Source organism: Podarcis gaigeae (assembly GCF_964106915.1).
Source record: "Podarcis gaigeae genome assembly, chromosome: 9".
Classification (NCBI taxonomy): domain Eukaryota; kingdom Metazoa; phylum Chordata; class Lepidosauria; order Squamata; family Lacertidae; genus Podarcis; species Podarcis gaigeae.
In genome coordinates this window covers 67,752,569-67,771,358 of record NC_139685.1, presented here as the reverse complement: position 1 = coordinate 67,771,358, position 18,790 = coordinate 67,752,569, and the positions used below count along the sequence as shown (strand labels likewise).

The window sequence follows — 18,790 nt, the reverse complement described above, 5'->3', positions numbered from 1 at the left end:
TCCTGAGTTTGAGTGTCTTCAAAGCCCATGACACCTTTGTAAAGGCTGTTCTCCAATTGGAGCGCTCGCAGTCCAGTGTTTCCCAATTGTTGTTTATACTACATTTTTAAAAATTTGCCTTGTGACAGTCTTTAAACCTCTTTTGTTGACCACCAGCATTACACTTTCCATTTTTAAGTTCGGAATAGTGTAGTTGCTTTGGAAGACAATAATCAGGCACCTGCACAACATGACCAGTCCAACAAAGTGGATGTTGAAGAATCATTGCTTCGACACTGGTGATCTTTGCTTCTTCCAGCACACAGGTATTAGTTCACCTGTCTTCCCAAGTGATGTGTAAAAATTTCATGCACCAGCGTCCCCTCTACTTGCTCATCAAGACACCCCCCTCTTCTGCTTCCAGCACTTCCTTGAAATAAACCACACCTGCAGAACACCTCCTAGACCATCACAGCCAGTGCCGGATTTACGTATAAGCTAAACGAGCTATAGCTTAGGGCCCCACTCTCTTTGAGCCCCCCAAAAAATTTAAAGAAAAACAACCTGGATGTATATTTCCAAAATATAAGATAAAAAACAAATAAAATAAAACCTACATACAGCAACAGTGTTTTGTGTTGTGTAGGCTCCTATGATGTAAGTAATGGGCCCAGCCTGCTAGGCTGCTCCCTAAAATATCCCTGGTTTGCTCATTTCTATATATAGGGTGCTTACATTCTGCATGTGCAAATGACTTTAGATACCTATTAGGTCCATAAATTCCATATAGCATATATTCAACACAAATAACAGCGACTATTTGTTGTTGACAAAGGACAGCTGAACATATAAAGGGTCCCATTACCTTCAGTAGCGTAGGGCCTCATCAAACCTAAATCTGGCCCATACCACAGCCAGTCTTTTCCCACCCCACCATACGTCCCTCTTTCTACTGCTAACTTTCCCTCCCAGCAACATTTCTTCCCTCCAATGTGCTCCTTTATCACATGCAATGTGTGTTTTTCTCTGTAGTGACAGGTGACGGGCGTTGGGTTATTTTTCTTGTGGTGTTTCAATTGCACAAAAGGCTGTACCTCTCATGCACACACACACAAACACACCCATTGTCTATGGTTAGTCCTCAGGCGCCATAAAAATAGTAATTATCGTCATCTAGATCTTGTTTTGTTTGTTAATTTTATTTTTCTTAGGGATATTGAAGGTTGGCACAGCCCAAGCCAAGGTGTTTGGCTGCACCTTCTCCTCTCTTCCTTCTCTTGAGGAGACTTTGTGGCTGGGCTACCAGTGTTTTCTGCAGCCCAGGGATTGATTACTGGTTCTGAGGCAGCCGTGGGTAATTGCCTCTCTCATTTTAGTGTGCGGCTTGGCTAACTCGATTGAGTCATTTGGGGCAATCTGTCTGCAGATATGTTTGACAGGCTCTGCTTCCTTGCAGCACAGCATAATCTATATGATGAGGATTTAGGGCAGGGCCTGAGCTTTCTGGCAGGACACGGGAAAAGTCTTCTTCTCTGTGTGCTTTTATTTGTGTGCTTATATGTATGTATGGCATATGGGTCAGAAATGTGTAAACCTTTCCCAACCTGGTGCCCTCCAGTCTATTTTAAACTACAACGCTCATCATCCCTTCGTTGGGTGGCCAACCGTGCAAGGTTGAAATTGTGCAAATCAATTGTACGCAATTGATAAGGAAAGTCCCCTTCAGCTCATCGAGAGTTGAGATGTTATATTTTCCACTGTGCTCTACCTGTATTTTAATGGGATTGCCATTTTCAGATTTTGATCAGTCCCATTTCTTTAAAAAAATAAATAAATAGCAAAGGTCATCTTTAAATTTCACTTCTCATCCCTATCTTGTTTCAGTAGCTTATCCGTCAGTGCGATAAAAACCAATCTGAGCCTGCGGGTTTGTGCGCAGAATAGTTTTGCAGTGTTTACCATGTGTAAATTAAACACTAACCAGCTGTCCTCATGTTACTCATGCTGGAGGCCAGCTGCAGTTAAGATTCGTGCTTACCTCTCTGCCTCCAGCCCCAGCTCGGGAGGAGGCTATAACCTGGGGACAAATTGCACTGTATACATAAGCCTTAGGCCTGCGGCTTTGAAATGCAACGAGGGATACGCACAACTCCAAATAACATCAAAAGAAGCTGTGTGTGCTTTCGCTGAAAACCAGTGTTCCATCTACCCCACCCCTGTTCTTTCTGGGTTTTGGGGGGTGAAAGCGGAACCCAAACTGGAGAGGGAGGCTCCATGCTGTGGCTTCAGGGATATCGGGACTCCGTGGAGAGAGATGGCAAGATCAAAAAGGAACAATGCTGACAGGAGCTGTACAAAACCCTTTGATCTGAAAGCTGCTCCAGCACGCCACTCAATATGTTAAATAAAATCAAGGCTGAAAGCCAATCTCTATAGCACCCCACTGGACACCTCCCACCTTTTTAATAAGAAGATATTGCCATTAATCTTCCCCCCTCTGTTTACATGGCAGGGTTCTCTGGAGGAAGACACACCTGGCAGTGTGCGTCTGCGAATCCTCACTTGGCTGGCGCCGGTGCAGGATTTGGCCATCTCCGAGTATTACCATTTCCTTGGGTTATTAAAATCCAATGGAAAGCTGATGTAAGAGCGTTGTAGTGTGACACATGACTTGACTGATTAAGATCTGTCATGTAGGGTGTATCTGTTGACTAAGTATGCAGCCAAGGCTTGTTAATTTGAGGGTTTATGAAACCACACAGCAAAGGGTAGTCAAATCCAAGAATCTCTTTCGAGCGAGCCCATTTGGATAACAGCATAATGAGCAATTAAAACTAAGAAGGTAAATGCTGCTTTCAAAAAAACAGTGTAAATGAATTGGGTAGCCAAGCAGTCTTATCTGAAGCCACGAGTATGTTGTTGGTTTGGCTCTATCCAAAGACTCCAAAACCACCCAATTAATCAGCACAAGTCAGGGATCTCCCAAAGGCCCAAGTATTTGAACGGTTTGATCTAACAGCATTGCTAAAGGATTTGGAATTCCAACTCTGCAGCCTCCTGAGTCTTTCTCTGTTGCCTGTTTGAAGGCTGCCCAGGCACTTTGAGACAGGAGAGGAGCTTACCCCGTGATAGTCAGAAATACCAGACCCACGTTGGCATCGCTGCAGATCTGCTCGTGGCGACACGGCAAACAAGAGGAGGTGCTTAACAGAGTAAAAGTGCAGAAGAGGGTGACCGTAAACAAGGGCACCTCACCACACTGACGGGGCTTAGCCCTTGTATAAAGGTAAAGGGACCCCTGACCATTAGGTCCAGTCGTGGTCGACACTGGGGTTGCGGCTCTCATCTAGCTTTATTGGCCAGGGAAGACGGTGTACAGCTTCCGGGTCATGTGGCCAGCATGACTAAGCCGCTTCTGGCGAACCAGAGCAGCACACGGAAACGCCGTTTACCTTCCCGCCGGAGCGGTACCTATTTATCTACTTGCACTGGTGTGCTTTCGAACTGCTTGGTCCCAGGAGCTGGGACCAAGCAACGGGAGCTCACCCTGTCGCGGGGATTCGAACCGCTAACCTTCTGATCAGCAAGTCCTAGGCTCTGTGGTTTAACCCACAGCGCCACCCGCATCCCTTCAGCCCTTGTATAGGATAACCTTAAATTACATCTCAAACACAGCCTAAGGCTGCAACTATATTCTGCGTTAAAGGTGTGGCTGATGAAAACAGCACTTGTGCATTTAATTATTCCAGCCTCCATAAGCCCTAGGACAACTCACCCATCTTCTGCCCACCTCCCCAGCAGTGGCATTCGGTGACACAGAGCAAGTAGCAGCAGCTGTGTTGGTTTTGTGTTCCAGCTGCAACCGCTGGCTCTCAGCTGGATGCTGCTCTCGAAGGCCTCTCAACACCCCGTAGCTTTCGGAGGGGCACAAGAAGCTGTGGCAGGAAAGGGAGCCCTGGAAAATCCCAGTGAATGTCTGATTTTGAGATTCTGGCAGGGGCATTGCATGTGACTTTTTAGCAGCTTGGGGCAAACGTTTATGTAAAATGTGCATATTGTAGTTTGCATACAGAGCTGCAAATTAAGATGTTGGAGTCTCACCAGCACTGAATTTTTCAGTGCCAAAGACTTGGGGTACCCACCTCCTGACAACAACCCTGGAACCTGGCCAGAATGTTTTCTTTTAGCCCATATTTGTAGTCTGATAACTAAACCCATTGATTCATCTGCTATATGGCAAGTACTTCTGTTTTCTTTTCAGTGTTTTCTAGTATGTGAGAGCAGCAGTTCCCCCATCTCCTCCTCCTCCTCTTTTCTGCAAGCTGAAAAATACCCACTTCCTGCAGCCTTCCCTCACAGAAAGAAGTCTTCTAAAAACTGTTTTTGCCCATCCTTTTCACACACACTCCTTCTGAATCCTTCCCAATGAGACAACAGCCCTTTAAAAGTTGCTCAGACTTTTTCACAAGCAAGACAAGAAAATTAAAAACTTGCAGTATATGCACTATTGTAAACATTGGACAGCTGCTGTTATTTCAACAAGGTATGCTCGGTGTTGCTAAACAGATACCGAAACCCAGTATTGCAAACTGCTTTCATGGCGTAAAATGCTCCTCTGAATTCTGAAGATGTGCATTACCCGCTGTGTGTACCCTTACATCCCTCTGAAGTAAGCAGGAATATCTGCCCTGAAAAACTGATGGGCTGAATCCAACCTCTGTGCAATGCTCCTCCTTGTGCTATTTGGCAAAGCCAGGAATGGTGCCAGCAAAAATGATTATATAATAGCAGTCAGATATCAGAAAGCCCGATGGGTCTGCTTCACGTTTCTCATCTCCATTGCCCTCCTTTCTGTCTGCTGTCACCACCCTGTTCTTTCACCACTCGCTTGAGAGAAGGCAGTAGTTTCAATGATGGGAGGCGGGAAGTCGAGCCGGATGACTGACATCATAAACTTGTGGAACCACAAAGTGAAAAAAGCTGTTGAGCCATCATTGTTTGTAATTAGCTTTTGACTGGATTCCCATTCTGCTATAGGGAATAGTTTTATCTGGATGCATTTGTGTGGGTGGGGAGAGAAACTCAGAGAACCGAAGTGGAGGAACTCTTCTTGGCTTGGTGAAAGAGATTGAGAGAGACAGAAAAGGGAACAGGATTTAAATAACGCAGTGCGCCACGGGGCAGATCAGCCATAGCCATCTCGACAGCGTTCTGCTGTTTAAAACGGCAGGTACCACCTCATTCATTTATATACACATATTACATCTAGAGGGACGCGGGTTAAACCACAGATCCTAGGACTTGCTGACCAGAAGGTCGGCGGTTTGAATCCCCGCAACGGGGTGAGCTCCCGTTGCTCGGTCCCTGCTCCTGCCAACCTAGCAGTTCGAAAGCACGTCAAAGTGCAAGTAGATAAATAGGTACCTCTCCGGCGGGAAGGTAAACGGCGTTTCCGCGCGCTGCTCTGGTTCGCCAGAAGCGGCTTAGTCATGCTGGCCACATGACCCGGAAGCTGTACACTGGCTCCCTCGGCCAATAAAGCGAGTCGAGCGCTGCAACCCCAGAGTTGGCCACGACTGGACCTAATGGTCAGGGGTCCCTTTACCTTATTACATCTAGAGACCAACCTTCTGAGGAGTTCAGGGCATGGTATATATGGGATATTCCAGGGCCTGCTCGCCCCACATTCAACAAAGGATCCATTATGCCCCACTGGCTCTCTGTTTGTATAAGCTACCTGGAACATTCCTAATTTGTAATTTTTGTCTATTCGCTGTAGTGTTACATTGCCAAGAGGCTTACGTTTTAATGGCACATAGCTTTAATCTACCAATTTACTAATTTGGCAATTAGTTTTAATTTGGCAAAGCCATTATGGTGTTTCGGTAGTCTTTCATTCTAGAAATGGTTCTAACAATTACTTAAACAAACAAACAAACATGGTGTTTGCAGCAGTAGAATTGCTCGCTGATCCAGACGTCTGAATAAGCAGATCAGCCTATTCCAGCAAGTATGTAGACTATGCAGCATTGAGCAATGCCCACTGGCCAGCTGCAAGGGTAATGCTTCTTTTATTGTGAAGGGAAATGGCTGAGGCTGTTGCAGGCTGTAGAACTGCATGCTGACCCAGATGTCTAAGCAGGTCAGCCTATTTCAGCAACGTTGCTGAGTTTCCTTCCCTCAGTTATTCCTGTGCTGTTATTTGCATGTGTGTACTGTGCATGTGTGCAAAGCGCATCTCACTTGGTGAGGTGGTCACATAACAAGGAACCATAAACACACCAAGAGGAAAAAAGAAATTAAATTAAAAGCAATAAGGACCAGTGCCAGGAACACCCATGTCTCCTCCTGCAACGTTGATGTTGATGTTAAGAGATTTCTTGAAATATAAAGCAGTATGCAAGTTCAATAAATAAGATAGGAGAAGATAGGAGACAGGCAAGTGCTCCGATATTTGGCATCCTTCAAACAGAGAAGGAAATATTTAAGTAGTTCTTCCTAGCCCAATTTGCATTGGGGCATAAATATATTATATGATTGCTCTGATTAGCATAGATAGCTTGGAGTTAAATGCATTTGCTAATATAGCTGAAGTTACTGTAAATAAATTGTTAATCTGCAGAAGAAAACACCAGAGGAGCAATTTATGTCTTCTATTCCCAGCCCATTCTGATGACATTGATAAGTAAATTATGGAAATTAGGTACGTGTGAAAATAGGTTCTTGAGATGCACCTGAAATTGACAGAAGCAGTTGTAACCTGAGGCTTGTTTTGGTCAATTACCACTGTCAGTTGGTTGGCAAAACTTCTGTTGTTTACAAGGTAAGGTGAGGATGAAGTATGATAGCTAGCCAGCTTAGTTGGCCTTGAAATTGAGCAGAAAGTGTTGGAATTTTTGTGCCACGAGACTTGTTTCAGTTTCCAGCTGGCTACCATGAAAGGCAACTTTCGCTGATAAACGTTGGAAATTGTGGAGAAAATTTGCTCATTTTGGCACTTGGACAGCCACAAAATAGGTTGCATTGGCCAAGTCATACTCAAGAGTAGACCCTTTGAAAACAAGGGGTCACGTCTAACTTCATTCAGTCGATTCCTTTCAATCTGAGTAGGGCTTCTAGTTGGATCCAACCTATTGTCCATGCCAGGGTGGAGAAACCTGTTTCAGCCCAACGACCACATTCCCTAGTGGGCAACTTTCTGGGGGGCTGTGTGCCTGTGGTGGGTGAGGTCAGAGGCAAAACTGGATGGAACAATGGATTCAGCACTTAACTTTGTGCAAAGGGCTGCATTCCAGCCACACATACGTCAGAAGAGGAGGAGGAGGAGTTTGGATTTGATATCCCGTTTTATCCCGGGATCACATTCATCCAGTGCTTTACCAACTGCACTGGCTCCCGGTGGAGTACAGGGTCAGGTTTAAGGTGCTGGTTTTGACATTTAAAGCCCTATGCTGCCTAGGACCCTCGTACATACGGGACGGCCTCTCCTGGTATGCCCCGTGGAGGACCTTAAGGTCCACAAATGACAACACTTTGGAGGTCCCAAGTCGCAAGGTGGTTAGATTGGTCTCAGCTAGGGCCAGAGCCTTTTCAGTACTGGCCCTGACTTGGTGGAACACTCTGTCACAAGAGACTAGGACCCTTCGGGACTTGACATCTTTCCGCAGGGCCTGCAAGACAGAGCTGTTCCGCCTGGCCTTTGGTTTGGACTTAGTCTGAGCCTTATGTTTCCTTCCCCTTATGGTTTTGATCTATGGGCTACTATTAAAATGAGGCTGCATTTAAAATTGTATTTTTAACCTGTATTTTAAATTGGTTCTCCCCCCCCCCTTATGTTTTTATTGTAATTTGACTGGTGTTAGCTGCCCTGAGCCTGGCTCTGGCAGGGGAGGGTGGGGTATAAATAAATTATTATTATCATTATCATTATCATTATTATCACTACCCTAAGGAGTCTCAAAGCAGCTCTCAATCTCCTTTCCCTTCCTCCCCCACAACAAACACTCTGTGAGGCTGAGAGACTTCAGAGAAGTGTGACTGGCCCAAGGTCAGCCAGCAGCTGCATGTGGAGGAGCGGGGAAGCGAACCTGGTTCACCAGATTATGAGTCCAGTACTCTTAACCACTACACCACACTATATACTTCTCCAACCAGACAGATGAGCAAGAGGCACAGGACAAGCACACACAGGACATGATCAGGACAAAGGCACATTCTAGCCAAGCAAAAGCACCCAAGGAAGTTGATCTTAAATACATTTTACTCTGATTTTTGTATTTGCATTTGGAGCGTGACAAGAGGGCTGTTTTGACCCTGAAAGGCGTTTTAAAACTTCTAAATAAATAAGGACAGTTTTGTATCCCCCTCCCTTTCTGCTTTCCCATTGTTATCTTTTCAGCTTGCCTTTATTTTTTTGTCGCTCAGGACAATTTGATTCACTCTGGAAAAATAACAGCCCTTGTTGTAGCACCAACTTCAACCCAAGAATCACTACAGCCCTAATGCAACTAAATTTAATTTGGATTAATAGAATTAGAGATGCCTTTTAAATGCTTTAAATCTCCCTGACAGAGAAGGGGGGGGGGGAATGCTCTCAAATTGACAGCAATGAATGCCAAAGCGTTTTAAATATTTCCTGCATAGATTTCTTCTTCTTCTTCTTCTTCTTCTTCTTCTTCTTCTTCTTCTTCTTCTTCTTCTTCTTCTTCTTATTTTAATAGATTTCCAAATGTTCCCAAAAGTATTTGATACTCTCCAACAAGGGGCTCAGGTATGTGGACTATGCGACATTGAGCGGTGCCCACTAACCAGCTGCAAAAGGAATGCTTCTTTTATTTTCAAGGGAAATGGCTGAGGCTGTTGCAATGCTTAATGAGCAGAGCATTGTCTTTTGCAAAGCTGGAGAGAAGAATGCAAAGCAATCTTATCTCCACACTGACCAGCTAGGAAGAATTTGGAGAGGGAGCCATGCTTGCCCCTCTGGGGCAGCTTGTCTTGGCTGATGCACCAGGGAATCAGCTGAGGCGTCTCCAGCTCGAACAACAACATTGGGCATTTTAGGGGTTCGCCTGTGATGCTGCCCAGGGAAACCAGCAAGGTCCGAGACCTGGAAGAAAATGTATTTTTCATCTGGGCAGTGATAAAGGGAGGGGCATTCCACCATACCAACCCTGGTTTTTTTCTCCAGAAGCAAGGGGCAGACTCTGCAAATGGCGGAAACCTCCCCATACCATGCATTCTCACTGCCCGCCTTGTTAGATAAATGGATGTCCATGTGGTGGGCATCTCTCCACTACAGAGCTGTCAGAAAATGGCAAGTACAGTGGTACCTTGGTTCTCAAATGCCTTGGTACTCAAACAACTTGGAACCCAAACACTGCAAACCCAGAAGTAAGTGTTCCAGTTTGTGAACTTTTTTTGGAATCCAAACATGCTCCGTTTTCAGTGTTACACTTCCAATTTGAGTGCCACGCTTCCGTTTGGAGCAGCCTTTCTCAACCTGTGGGTCCTCAGATGTTGTTGAACCACAACTCCCATCACCCCTAGCTTGCAAGGCCAGAGCTGAGGGATGATGGGAGTTGTAGTCCAACAACATCTGGGGACCCACAGGTTGAGAACCACTGGTTGGAGTGTTATGCTGAGGTCTGTCTGTTTTTGGTATTTATTTTGCGTTTTTGTGGCTCTTTTTGTTGTGGTTGTGTGTGAATGTGTGTGTGTGTGTGTGTGTGGAACCCAGTTCAGCTACTGATCGATTGATTGTGTGACTGCAGTACATTGTTACTGCTTTCATCTTATGGATCAATGGACTCGTATAAATCACGTTAAATTGCTACTTTAGGGGTTTTAAAAAGTCTGGAACGGATGAATCCATTTTGCATTTCTTTCTATGGGAAAGCATGCCTTGGCTTTGGAACGCTTTGGTTTTGGAACGGACTTCCGGAACGGATTAAGTTTGAGAACCAAGGTACCACTGTACAGATGACTGTTGTAGCTTAGGTTATGTGCCAGTTGAGCATCTGGTGAAAACCCAAAGCCAGCCACATAATGGTTATACTCAGGCTTGCTTGTCGTGTCAAGAACGGGCTTGCAGAGGAGACTTCGATGCACCAGCAGTGCATGTGTGGGCCTGGGGTTGCCCAGTGCACAAGCCCTCCAGGATGGAACCATGCTGCCATTCGCTGCATGCGGGTAGGAAACTTGGCAAATGAAGGAAGTGATTATTCTGCAGCTGATTAGGGGTTCTTTCCCCACAAGTCTAATTTATTTTTAATGATTGGGGGAAATCCTTCACCGAAGAGCTTTCTTTTTCCCTGTTTCAGAGGGAGAGGTGGAAAGCTTTTGCCTGATAGCATTCCCCCCCCCTTCCTTCCGAGCACCTATCCAGTTGCACAATCTGGCTATTAGCTTTGCCGCTTTATGGTGAGTGAAAGAGATTGCAAAGCAGCAACGCTAGATGAAGAGATACATTCTATGTAACACCTGCAACCCCAAATGTGGCTTGCTAGTTCAAATCTATGTGTGAAACTGAGTGTGCACATCTGCACACAGAGAGATTGCCTCTTTGGTCTTTTTTAGCCCACAGTTTTCCCATGTCTGTCGTTTCTCTTTCTGGGAATATCACACTGCTTATCTCCAGGTTCTACTGATGTATCACCCCAGTGCACCTTTCTACGTAGGCCTCCCTTTTTCAGCACCACATATTTTCTATTCCTCTTTCCCTCCTGTTCTTGCCTCCTCCACTTCTTCTGTACTTCAATTCCTGCTTTCAGTTGCTCTGGCCGTTGGCTCCCTTTCCCAGAATTCAGCCTCCTTTTCTTCCCTTACTTCCGTATGCCTCCCATCCAAACTCACGTTTCACTACCCTCATATAAGCAGCACTGCCTAGCAAATGTTCTGTTGCTGCTGTTTCTGTGATGAGGACTTAGAATGGGTTTGCAAATATAAGGACAAGAGCGCACCCACCTTCCATATGAGGTAGATCTGGCTGAGAAGTACTGCCTACTTAAGTTACCAGCAACTGCCCCCACCCATATTATTCAAACACCTGTAATCTGGGCGTATGAGGACTGAGACCTGCAATATTCACTTGTGGAGAAGAGACAGGCTTTAGCAAGCTCCTTTTAACTCCCCTAAGGTAGCTTCAGGATGAGCAGTGAAATGGGTGAGATCAATCCTGTGATCTAGCAACATTAGTCAGCTTTAGACTTGTAATTCCAGATTTTATTAAATGAGTGAAGATGAGTGAGCAGGAGTGAGAAGCGTGGAAGAAGGAGGAAAAACAGTGAGTAATTTCTAGCTAACGTAGACTATTATCATCTCTAAGTTAGTTTCAGCAACTAACATAAAACACAGCATTCTTGGCACATGCAAGGCCTGTTTTGAGGTTGAAGCGAACAAGCAGAATTATCCAGGACAAAACCATGTTGTGGACCAAGAGGGGTGATGGTTGATGGGGGCAAATCAAGTCGAAAGGTGGTAAGCAGAACCACTGTTGGCCCCACATATTTTCTGCAGGGCTCCAGTCTTCCAATTTACAGGGCAGCTGGACATGCTCCAAGCAGAAAGGCTAGGGAGACCACAACAACGAGACATATTTTCCATTTGGCACAAACTTCAGTAAGAGTTACAAATCAAACCATTGCCAGCCCCTCTTCAGCCTCCCTTGCAAAAAAATGAAAAATAATACCCTCTCCTGTGCCACTCCACTAAATGAGGGAAGTCTCATTGGTTTTACTTCTTCTGCTTCTTGAACCCTCACTCCCTAATTGTCTCAACCCAGCCATTCTGACCAGAGAGTCCCATACACACTTGAGGAACACCATGAATGCTCCTTCCTCCATGCATCCTGCAGAAAATACCAAATTGCAATGAAGTTGTCATGGTCCAGTTCTTCATGTGAAGCTTGTAGTGATAAAGCAGGATATCGAATCCAAACTCTTCTTCTTCTTAGATGGTTAGTTAGCTTCTCTACGGTCTTTGCAACCATGCAAGTATCTCCAAGTCAGCCGCTCGCCATCTTGATGTGCCCAGAGGCACTTGTTTCAGTTTAAATATGTACGTAAGCAGCTGTTCTTGCCAACAGATTATGGGTGGGGTCAGGGCCGGATTTAGGTTTGACGAGGCCCTAAGCTACTGAAGGTAATGGGGCCCTTTATATGTCCAGCTGTCCTTTGTCAACAACAAATTGTCGCTGGTTTTTGTGTTGAATATATACTATATGGAAATTAATGGACCTAATAGGTATCTAAAGCATTTGCACATGTTGTCATGCAGCCAGTCTAGGCAGAATGTAGGCACCCTATATATAGAAATGAGCAAACCAGTGATATTTTAGGGAGCAGGCTAGCAGGCAGGGCCCATTACCTACATCATAGGGGCCTACACAACACAAAACAAAACACTTGCTGTATGTAGGTTTTATTTTAATTGTTTTTTTATCTTACATTTTGGAAATATACATCCAGGTTGTTGTTTTTTCTTTAATTTTTTTTGGGGGCCCCAAGTGAGTGGGACCCTAAGCTATAGCTTGTTTAGCTTATACGTAAATCCGTCATTGGGGGGGGGGTCCAATCCACATAACTGCATACTGGGCTCAGCAAATCCTATTGGCACCCTATTGGACCTCACAGCCAGAGTCCCCCCCCCCCCGAAAACCTGACTCAATTTGCTTGCAGATATTATGCAAATGTATGGCATGGCCCTTGCCCCTGAGCCTAGAAATGTCCCTGTGACATAGGATATGTGAGGTGCATATAGACTAGACAGGTAGAATAGACACATTAGCACGGGCTATTTACTGGAACTTGAGAAAGAGAATTGGGAAGGATTTCTGTCACATAGGATTAACTAAACACCCTATTGTGCATTCAGACAAAGTACAGTATCTGTGTTTTGGTTTGCTTTATTTTGCTGTGCTTCGACAGAGGGAAGAATCCTTGGGCAGAGTTGGGCATTTCAACAGGGACAGAAGGGATAGGACTCAGCTTTCTGAAATCTTGCTTGCCTTCTGCACAGCAAGCCAGCCATGAAACTGCAGCAGCCTATCTAGTGGCTAGGGAGGCTTGCCAGTGACAAGCAGCCAGTGTTTTGACTGCCTTTCCAACAAGATGTCTTGGAAGCTATAGGCATATCTGCAGAGTAACTTGTTTCTTGGGGTTTCTGAGAGGGAAGAGAAAGAGTTAAATGAATTTGTGTTAATAGTGCAGACATGCCTTTTCCCCTCTGCCAGCATTCAAAGGGCTGGTCCTGACATGATGCCATTTTTCTCCACGGTAACGCTTTGAAATGATTCCCGTGGAGACATTCAGATGGAAAACATGAGTAACCGTTCATGTAGATTTCTTAGGATAAGAGCTAGAAGCAAGATACCAGGTTCATGGAGGCTGCTGCACACAGGATTTCTAGTCCTGCTCTGGAACAACATATTATCGCCGAGATATTGCTGCTGATAAATACCATGGACCTGTCTCGCTTCATTCCGTCTGCTTGTAAATGCAAAATGTCACTGCATTGCAAGTTCCCCTTTCCATCACTCTCACTGATTGGCTGCTGCTTATAGGGACATGGAACCCTAGGCACAATGAGGCCATGACAAACATTTTGCTGTTCTAAACGTCACTGGGTGAATATGTGGCATTGTTGGAAAGCCACTCATGAATGACCACTGGGAAGAGCGCAGAGGGGAGCAGTGCAGTGGTGCATCTGCAGCAGTGCAACCAGACGCCTTCAACTGCCCCAGCTGCAACAAAACATGTCTCCCCCTTATCAGTGTCTACACCCACAGCAGATGCTGCAACCTTCCAACAGTTTGACTTCACTCCCAAAGGCCCACACCTCCATTGTCTCCCGAGACAGAAGGACGGTAGCTTTGGGGGCAGCACATGGCTTGCACAATGTTGCAGACAGATGCTTTGCATTGTCTATTCTTTGGATTGCTGTTGTTTTTTACAGTTTCTACAACTGGGACAGGAATATCTGCTGCTTGAATTCAAGTCCAAATTACCAAGTGATTGCAGAAAATGTGTGCGGCCTCCTCTTCAAGAACAAGTCTGACAGGAAGGTCATCAATGTTGACCCCAAGGTACCATTGTTACTTTTGTCATTTCCCTGAGACAACAGGCCTGTCTGTGTAAAACATCCATGCTTTTATTTTTACTACTCATTTCACAGATCAAGGGGCAGTGCATGGGTCTGGTACTTGTCCTGTTGAGAAGTGATGTTCCATCATGAAGGACGTTTCTTATATTAGTTGGATATATGATGTTCTTCAAATGGGACATCTTGTAAATGCAGCCAAGGTAGAAACAACCATGTAAGCCATCGCATGAACATATGAATCTTAAGTACTGCTGAAACAAGGTCCATGTACTTTGGTTCTATCTGAAAGCAACAGATCTCATTGTCGGTAGGTCTTCCTGTAAAGCTGTAGGCCTCGCAAGATGGAAATGTCATTTTTTAATTCTTTTTGAATGAGACTTTTTTCCCATGGATGACAGTAGTGGGCCTCTGTTTCATTAAGCATAAGGCATATCTAGAGAAACATCTTAAACTCCCCAGATTCCCTTGGGCACTTCCTTATGTAATAGTGCAGTAATAATAGTTCAGTAATCCTGTGCAGAAAAACTGGGTGCACCTGCAGTCTTGGAGGCAACAACCAACCTACACAAAGCCAGCAGCACTTCTCCTTTGCTTATTGCAGTCTCTGGGAGCTTGTGATCAGGAGCTCGTGAACAGGACTTGCAAACAGGGGCATTTGAAGGAAGGAGGAGAATTGGAGGGATTGGAATTGGAAGAGACTGAGGAGAGTGAGATTGTGTCTTTTGGAATAAGGTTGCTTGCTTGTCTGAGCTGTTTGGAGACTTGATTGTGAGTTTGTTTGTGGTTGTGGTCATGTGACAGCACATGGTCTGAAGGAGAGGGGCTGCTGCTGAAAGGATGGAAGGCAGACTGAATGAGAAAGCGAGTTGAGCCAGCAGCAGGTCTACTTAGCTTCTTGCAGTCTCCGGGAGCTCATGACAAGGGCTACCTGGTATTCCCAGGTAGTGCTGGGAACAACTGCTTGAAACTGTGAAGTACTACAGCCTGTCAGTGTAGACAATATAATGGTCTGTCTCAGTATAAGGCAACTTCCTATATTCCTATTTTACGGGTAGGTTCAAGGCCAAGGCCACTGAGATAATGTATGGGTCCCCCAGCAAGCATTGGGAAACTGGTCTCCTATGTTGCTCCCTTAGCACCAAAAAGTGTTGCTAAGAGGACTTAGAATCATAGAATTGTAGGGCAGGAAGGGATCCTGAGGTTAATTTAGTCCAATCCTCTGCAATGCAAACTTGGCCCTCCAGCTGTTTTTGGACTACAATTCCCATCATCCCTGACCACTGGTCCTGTTAGCTAGGGATGATGGGAGTTGCAGTCCAAAAACAGCTGGAGGGCCAGGTTTGGCCATCACTGCCCTATGGGGATCGAACCTGCAACCTTGGCATTATCGGCACCACGCTGTAGCCAACTGAGCTATCCAGAGTGATTACACCTGTTAAAACAAGCTACATACAAACCCACACTGGTTGTGCCCTCCTTACCCCACTGCAATGGCTCTATTTCAAGGCATTTCTCTCTCTCAGACAACCACATTTGACAAGCTGATTTTTCACTGTCTTCCACTTACTCCAGGTTACGACACCAAAACAGTTAAATGCTACATTACCTTCTTTTTACAAATTGGTTTAAATATTTTCAAAGTGTGTGCATGGAATGTGGGGGGGGGGGGCTTGGAAATCAGTTCCATATATTCCTGTTCCAAATGAATAGTATGCAATTCACAATTCTGTCACTGCAGGGGTGGTGTGCCCCATTTCATCGCTTAAGTTGAAACAAAAAGGTGCCATCCCACTTTGCCCCCGCATCAAAGCCTCCCTTACCTGGATTGCAAAGCAGCAGCAGGTTCTGGTGAAATCTCGCAAAGCACACGAGATCTTACTTGAGTCCTACATTGGACTGACCCAAGATTACACAGTACGCTCTGTGCACTGGATTTCAGGCAATCCCCCCACTCCTGTAAAATAGCAGAGAATAATGGACAAATGGCCATGATTCAAACAAAGGTAAGCATTTTACATCCCTTCAATTCCATTTGAAGAGAGGTAATAAAATGCTTACCTTTCTGATTTAAATAAATGGGACTTAAAATACTGGGATTTCGTATCCCTTTTTCCATGGCTTCTTTGCTGTCTTGGTTAGAGAGTTCCGTTATGAACAATGGCCCTCTGTTGTGATCTGAGTGTGTCCATCTGCAGTGATCTGAGTGAGTCCATCTGTTCTTCATTGTCCCTTTAAAAATGTTGCATCTTAAGTCCTTGGACTATAGATTGAATATGGCAAACACACCCATGCTTTGGTTCCTCTCAAAACCAACGCAGAGTAAGCCGGGCAGTAATTTGTTTGGGTTTGCACAGAACAGCTCTCGGATGAGGGTTTCTTTGAAGTACTTCCCATGAAAGCTGGTTGCATATGAATAGCAACGGGACCAAATATCAAATTATACACATCTTAAAATGGGAGTGTGTTGGTTTGCAAGACATTTAAAAATGCATACCTAAAAAGAAGTGTATTTGGTTGCATTCAAAGTGGGTCACTGGTCTAACTTCCTGCAGCTGTGGAACATCTGTAACAAATAAGCAGATACCCTATTGCTGTGTGAAATATATACTTTTAAGAATTGAGGACCAAATCAAGCACAGAGGGGGTTTCGGCTCTTTAAAGCCGTACACATTGCATTTCTAGCTTCCTTGTGTGTCTGTACTGCACAGTGGCATAAATACCCATGAAAATGGTCAAAATTGGTTGCCTACATTGGAGTGTGCAATGGGCTAGGGAGGCTGAATCCCACAAAATGGATTTGTGAGACAAAGAATCACCACCCACTCAGGACCTATGGGACAACATGGAGGACTGGTAGTTTTGGGAGGTGATGCCTTTCCCTCCATAAAATCTAATGGAGACTTTGAATGGAAAAAAAATATTTAGAAATGGTTGCTCCTCCAAACTAACCCTTCTCTACCAAGCCACCTACTAGGGACGCGGGTGGCACTGTGGGTTAAACCACAGAGCCAAGGATGTGCTGATCAGAAGGTCGCGGTTCGAATCCCCACGACAGGGTGAGCTCCCGTTGCTCGGTCTCTGCTCCTGCCAACTTAGCAGTTCAAAAGCGTGTCAAAGTGCAAGTAGATAAATAGGTACTGCTCTGGCAGGAAGGTAAATGGCATTTCTGTGCACTGCTCTGGTTCGCCAGAAGTGGCTTAGTCATGCTGGCCACATGACCCGGAAGCTGTACGCCGGCTCCCTCGGCCAATAAAGTGAGATGAGCGCCGCAACCCAAGAGTCGTCTGCGACTGGACCTAATTTACCTTTACCAAGCCAGCTACGTGATGCTTACTAGTGAGGATAGAAGACAGCAGGTTGTAAACAGAGAGGCTGCAATACCCTCAAAGTGTTGACAATCGGCTGTCATTCCAATTGTAGCAGACAGCAGAATGCATGTGTAGCACTTGGGGCCCCTTGACAGTTGCCTGCCCAACTTCCTAGCCATTGTGCATCCAGGTAAAGGTAAAGGTACCCCTGACTGTTAGGTCCAGTCACAGACGACTCTGGGGTTGCGTGCTCATCTCACTCTATAGGCCGAGGGAGCCGGCGTTTGTCCGCAGACAGCTTCCGGGTCATGTGGCCAGCATGACTAAGCCGCTTCTGCCAAACCAGAGCAGTGCACAGAAACGCCGTTTACCTTCCCGCCAGAGCAGTACCTATTTATCTACTTGCACTTGACGTGCTTTCAAACTGCTCGGTGGGCAGGAGCTAGGACTGAACAACGGTAGCTCACCCCGTCACGGGGATTTGAACCGCCAACCTTCTGATTGGCAAGCCCTAGGCTCTGTGGTTTAGACCACAGTGCCACCCGCGTCCCTTATGCATCCAGAAGCTATTGCAAATCAAACATTGCTCCTGGCTAGGCATTCCATGCAAATTGGGCCTTTCACAAGATCAAGCTCTCAAGGTAGACTTTGGAACAGAGGGCCAAAGTTGGCATGTTACGTGATGCATGTCATTGTGAGCTGGCTGTAATCCTGTGGTGCGTAACCTGCCAGGATCTCATGCCACACAGATCACAATGGTGTGAACTGAAAACATGTTTGATTTGAGTTTCTTGTTTCTTTCTCGCCCTTGTTCCATCCTCAGGCTTATCCAGGGGACAACACAACACGGACCCCAATCGAAACGGACCTCTACCTACAGGTGGTTATTTATGATCATGTCCTCAGAAGAAAGCTCTAAACATCATTTCTGACGAGGAATAAATACACTGGAAGAAGTCTTTAATATGTATACCAGAGGTGGAGAGAGAGGGGGGGTAGTTTATTCCAAGGACTAAATAGTCAAGGGTGCCTGAGGCTGCTAAGGAACAGTTACCAAATAGCACTTTTCCTGAGGTTGCTTATTAAAGAGATTTTGCCTTTGCTTTCCTATCTGCATAAGAGTGCTTTAAATCATTTTAGAACCCTAAAACACAGCACCCCTTTAGAAACGTGTGTTAACTCTGTGCACAGTTACTTCTAATTACTTTTAAAACCACAAAATGCCTTCCACATTAAAAGGTAAAGGTAAAGGTACCCCTGCCCGTGCGGGCCAGTCTTGACAGACTCTGGGGTTGTGCGCCCATCTCACTTAAGAGGCCAGGGGCCAGCGCTGTCCGGAGACACTTCCGGGTCACGTGGCCAGCGTGACAAAGCTGCATCTGGCGAGCCAGAGCTACACAAGGAAA

The 18,790-nt window shown here is 45.5% G+C and overlaps 1 protein-coding gene across 3 annotated transcripts in view; it reads left to right on the top strand.

Moving 5' to 3' along the window:
- Positions 1–18,494, top strand: part of CFAP299 (cilia and flagella associated protein 299) — a 338,532-nt gene extending 320,038 nt beyond the window's left edge. The window contains exons 5-6 of one of the 3 annotated variants that reach the window (XM_083756950.1): positions 13,930–14,059; positions 18,208–18,494. In XM_083756950.1, the coding sequence (XP_083613076.1) occupies positions 13,930–14,059; positions 18,208–18,303 (226 nt within the window). In that variant the 3' untranslated portion in view covers positions 18,304–18,494. Of the gene's footprint in view, positions 1–2,491; positions 2,622–13,929; positions 14,060–18,207 lie in introns of those variants that run through there. The other 2 variants (XM_083756952.1, XM_083756951.1) reach the window with 2 other exon arrangements.
- The last annotated feature ends 296 nt before the right edge of the window (positions 18,495–18,790 follow it).